Source organism: Limulus polyphemus, unplaced genomic scaffold (genome assembly GCF_000517525.1).
Source record: "Limulus polyphemus unplaced genomic scaffold, Limulus_polyphemus-2.1.2 Scaffold1130, whole genome shotgun sequence".
Lineage (NCBI taxonomy): Eukaryota > Metazoa > Arthropoda > Merostomata > Xiphosura > Limulidae > Limulus > Limulus polyphemus.
In genome coordinates this window covers 184,222-189,896 of record NW_013666740.1, presented here as the reverse complement: position 1 = coordinate 189,896, position 5,675 = coordinate 184,222, and the positions used below count along the sequence as shown (strand labels likewise).

General features: G+C 30.8%; 1 protein-coding gene across 1 annotated transcript in view; it reads right to left on the bottom strand.

Annotated features, from left to right (window-relative positions):
- The window catches only part of LOC106462273 (heterogeneous nuclear ribonucleoprotein R-like), a 68,271-nt gene that overhangs the window by 47,801 nt on the left and 14,795 nt on the right, over positions 1-5,675 (bottom strand). Inside the window, 1 exon segment of the mRNA XM_013922173.2 lies at positions 1,636-1,865. Within this exon segment, the coding sequence (XP_013777627.1) occupies positions 1,636-1,865 (230 nt within the window).

Sequence of the window (5,675 nt, the reverse complement as noted above, 5' to 3'; positions counted from 1 at the left end):
GTCATCGAATTCAATTACTGATATTGACAAGCTAGAATATAAAATAAGAACCTGCTTTCTTTTTTATTTCTTGAAATACCACAATATTTAGGGAATCAAACACAGTAGCCCCACACATCTCTTCCATTTTTGGAATCCCTTATGTACACCTGCTTTGTGCTATAATGTGTTTATAACCAATCAAAATCTCAGAATTTCCCCCACATGGTTTTCTCAGCATCTTTAAGGAGGGAATTTCCTAAGATTATTTCTTTTGTCTCATTTCTTGAAAGGAAGGAGTAAGTGAAAATGTCATTGGGAAATCAGTATTTTTTTATACCCAAATTCTGTTTAGTTAGTAAGCCTGGTAAATTACAGTGGAATTCTGAGATATAGAAAGAGTAACTTATAATGTTTTATTATTTCAAAATGCATATATAAAACCTAAAAAAGTAATTTTGTTTTGAATCCTCCACATGTGAAATTTGGCATGGCTTAGCATGCAACATATGGCAAGCAAGTACAAACTTCTTTACAATCATAAAAAGTAGAAATCATTGTTTTCTATATTTTTTTAATGTTCCATGTTTTAAGAAAATTAACTGAAATTTAAGAACTTCTTTGTAAATAGTAATAATATATATGCATATGTAATGTATTATAACCAAAATGTGACCGTATTTTACAAAATACTGGTCCACTAAATCAAAGCCAAGACAGATCACTATGTAAAGGCTAGTTTTATACTACTGGATATGGTAACATTAGTGCACACGTGCCACATCATTGCAACTTCTGTAATGTTAGTCAGACATGACTGAAAGGTCAATAAAATAACACACACACACAAGAGAGAGAAGTATAGTGGTATGAGGTTTAAGATACTTAGACTAAACATGTGATTTTGTGTTATAATTTGTAGTCATTCTAAGAAATACTTGATAATTATCTGGACATTATAAAGATTTTGCATGTGAAATTTGACAATTTTTCTGATGCCCAAAAGTATTTATAATCTTAAAATCAAAATTACTTTGTGTGTTGGATAATCAACATTTAAAAAGGAAACACAAGCAAATCATTAATTTAAAAATCTGATATTTTGTGTATGAAAGCTTTGTAATGTTTACTGATAATCTGCAAAATTTCATGAAAATATGTGTGTATTATAAAAAGTTACAGCCTAGTAATTTTGTTACTTTGCTGGTTTTGGGCAGGGTGGAATCCAAAAATTTAATGTAAATAGTTTGGGATTAAAAAAGTAACTTAATACTAAATTGTTGTACCAGAAGATGTTTATCATACTAAGCAAATGGTCATTAACAAAACCCAAAATAACTGGAAAAAAGGAATATTAGTCTGATGTGAGAATAAATGATGAATTGAATGTCATTGTTAAATTATCCTACTGATTAATAAATTAGCAAATTTACTACTTGCCCATAAAATGCACATGGCATCACCAATGCCAAATATTTACTTAATTAAGATGACATAAAAAACTATTCATGAATACTTCTAAACAGTTCAAAATGCCAAAATTTTAAATTCAAATGGAAAAAATGAAAATAAATAAAGCTTAGTATAATCACACCTTCAAATATAGTTACATTTAAAGCATACATATTGTACCTACAGGCTCTATACTTTACTCACTTTAATTTTATCTTCATCTGGACCCTTTGTTGTAGCTGTTGATGATGATCCACCCAATTTACTCTTCTGTCTGTACATTTTCATTATTCCACATAAGAAAGCACTTTTATTGGAAACATGTTCTAGGCTGCTATCGAGGAATTGTTTCAGCACATTTAATGCACCATCAGTGGGAAACTCCTTTAGGGCATCTAATGCACGTTCGTCCAAGTCTGCATATGCCAACTTCCCTATGTTTCCAAAGATTAGATAAAATAAAAAATGTTGACTATATAATACTAATCACGATGAACAGAAATAGCTTTAGTCTACTGTTACTTATTTTCAAAATAATGAAACCACAGTACATAGAAGAAATGTTATATTTTATGTAGTTAAATAAAATGTTTTTAAATAAGTTCCTGCAAAATGGATCAGAAATTAACATTTCCTTTCAGAATATAACATTCTTATGAAAATGATTACATTCCTACAAAGAATCATACCACCTTAGACCTAATTAAATATTCACACGTACAAGGTTTCAGATCTAGTCATCCTTATGTTTTAGAACAATTTACAGAAGAAATTATCATATCTATATATATTTTACACCTCAGTGTCTTATTTACACCTTACCATAGTGTTTGGATGAAGTACTTCTTTCTATCTAACTAATTTTCCTACCACCTAAGAATTATTTTTCCATTATGGCAGTGTGCAAAATCCAATCAAGTGTTTTCCCTACTATCTTTTAGCTAGGCACATTACTTCTGATGCCTGTACATAAACAAGATTAAAACAAAACAAATGGTTTATTTAATAGTAACATAACAATATTCTGAATATCAAAACTTAATATTAACATAAAAAAATGTATATTTTATTCTCAATTTTTATGCACTTTACCATAATTGTGTTTAATATTATACTACACTATATTATATGTTGCTTTCAAAATTATGCAATATACATAAGTACACTAGATGTACACATGGTCCCTAAAAGCATTCTGTCTCAAGAGTAACAAACAATTTTATTTATTGCTTTTGAAGTTCATACGTCATGCTGTGTTGTAGTCTACAGAGTGCATAGTTCTTCTTGTGAGTCATGGCAGGCGCAAGTAACAACAGTATAAATTGCAACATTAAGTGTCTCTTATGTGACATCATTTTAGTGTTTACTGACTGATTGACAAAACAACAGTACAATAGTGCAAATGGTTAAAACAGGTGACCCTTCCAGGCAGCCTTCAGCTCCCTTTCTGGAAAATTAAGAACACACTGAACAAACTGCAGCTGTGACAAATAACTATCACAGTTCTAAAATTATCAGCATGAAAATATTTTTATAAAATGTATTGTCACTTGAACAAGTAAACTAAATTTTCCACATTAATCTTTTCCAAACTGGGGAGCACCTTTCAAGTGTTGAATGCACACCTGCATATATAAAATTTAAATAATAATAATAATAATTTAGAGATAATCTCACAATTTTTTATAGAAAAAATATTTGAGAATCTATATTTAGTCATTTGTAACATTAATTTAGCACAAATTCCAAAGTAAAAAGAAATGCTCAAAATTATATTTTTGCACAACTCCAAGGATTTCTTCTACCCATTCCAAATCATGGGTTTATATTTGCCAAAAAACTACCTTCTATAGTACAAAGGGTCACATGAGTAGGCAAGGTGCCTTTAAACTTCACCTTCAAAGTCCCAACTTCACTTTTTATCCCACCCCCCTCCAAATTGTTAAACAACAATGTTAATAGCTTCTTTTTTTTATCTCATTGTTTGTAAAATGCCCCCAGACTGAGTTGTATAAACTGGAAAAACTCACCATCTCCACAGCAGCACTATCTGATTTTGTATTCTTCTGATTATACCATGACACACTTGCCATATGAGCTTTCTGGTTGTGTATGTTTTGATAGACTCAACACAGAAGTGATTAAATTCATTCAAGAAAGCATTCCTTCAGATTGTTTGCTCTGATTTTGCTTATAGAAACTATGTAACTTGATGTGTTGGAATGAATGTAGACATTACATTATCAATACAGTATTTGTCAACTTTTGTACTGTTCATATTAATGCAGCATTACCTTATAGGGTAATTAACCAAACAAAAGATATTGTAACAATGATCCTTCATGACACTAGTAATAAAAAATTACTGTTTTAATTCTTTTTATTAACTTCAACAAAACACTCTCTGCAACCTGTCACATACAAACATACATCCACCTGACCAGCAAACAAAATAGAGTAAACAATATCAAACTTCTGAGCTTCTCTCAAGTTGTTGTCACTACAATATATTTGGTATCTTATGGATTAATGCTTGCTGGTGCTGCTGTAATGTGGTTTTAGTTATATAGCAGGATGATACAGTCATATCATTTTTATTACAACGAAATAAATAAAAATTCAAATAAAAACTACTTGTCCAGCAGACAAAGTAAAATGGAAACCTTGTTCTCCCATGTGTCGTACGATATGAATTAGAAAACCATATTGATATAAAATAATTTTGACCAAGAATATTGGTAGCAAAATTTTTTTTTACTTCCCCTGACCTGAAGTCATTTTGAAAAGTCAAGTCTTGGGTCACAGATATATTGGTGGAAAAATCATTGCATTAACAACTTTTCTCACACTTTCCTTGATTTCTGTAATTTGTTACGAGATTGTGCATTGTGTAAATATCAAAACTAGTGTAAAACAGTCATGCACACTGTGTGGTGTAAACTGACTAATATTTCAATCGTCAAAAATATACAGGGCTTGATTTTAAGGAAATTTCCAGGTTGTCCAATGGGCAACCTGACCTGTATCAGAGGTTGTCCAGGAGACTGTACTGGTTGTTAAAAAACCTCAAAAAAGAAAAAAGAAAAAAAAAGACCTAGTTACAACAACATTGGTGTACAAAGACCCAATTACAAGAATTTTGCATCTATATTCGACTAATTTTTGATGCCTTATATTTCGGGAAGTTTCATTACATTAGTAAAAATAAACCCAAACCATACTAATGTGATATAGTATCTTAAAGGAATAAACAGTCAATAATCTGTAAACTTTTAAACTGAACAGCAATCTTGGCCTGCCCATAAATTACAGTTTGTAGTAAAACTAGACTTGCATCGGAACTCTCACACATACCGCTATATCGTAATACGTACACAATGTCGGAGCGCTGCATATGAACACACACACCACCGATATGTATTCTTGTTCATACTCGTACTTTGTATTGACATGAAGAGAGGCACAGCTATCCTTGTCAGTGTTTCAACTGTGTTAATCAATGATGATAATTCTGAGTAAATTTGATCGTTTTAGTTCCTACTGAAGGTTTAAAGATAAGAAGTTCAGATAACCATGTTAGTTTTATTGTCGTAATAATTTATACTAGAAATCAATCTCACTAAATATTCGTCTTTTTGGCATTTGTTCGTTGCGAATTCCTGCCCGCCCATTATATACATACAAACATCAGACAACACAACGTTTCGTTTTAAGTTTACTTACTGATTAAGTATATATATATATTACAATTTTTTACTTTGGTTAAATGTTGATTCAAATACTAAACGTTTTTTACCATTAAAATTGTGTACTAGAGAATGATCACACCGGTGATCAAAACATTATGCTTGTTTTAAAAATAATTTTTACTTATTGTAAAAGGTGTAGCTTGTAAAAAAAAAAAGAAGTATGGTAATGTAACTAACTGAGCTGTATACACTGTACTGTGTTACCACACACAGACATTCACACACTCAGTTGTCTTCCATACTAAATTTACATGCAGCTTGTCCATGATAGAAATTTTATTGATTAAAACAGCATTATTTCCAGGGTATTTGTTGTCTATTAGACAACACAGGGGTTTAAATTGTTCGTCCAAAGAAGTTTTGAGTCATCTTGGATAACCGTTAAAATCTAGCCCTGATATATATGCATCTTTATTAACCCCATCGGCCCGGGTGCACTTTACTGTACATGACACAAAATTTTAGTGTCTTACATTCAAAATTTTATTAAACTAC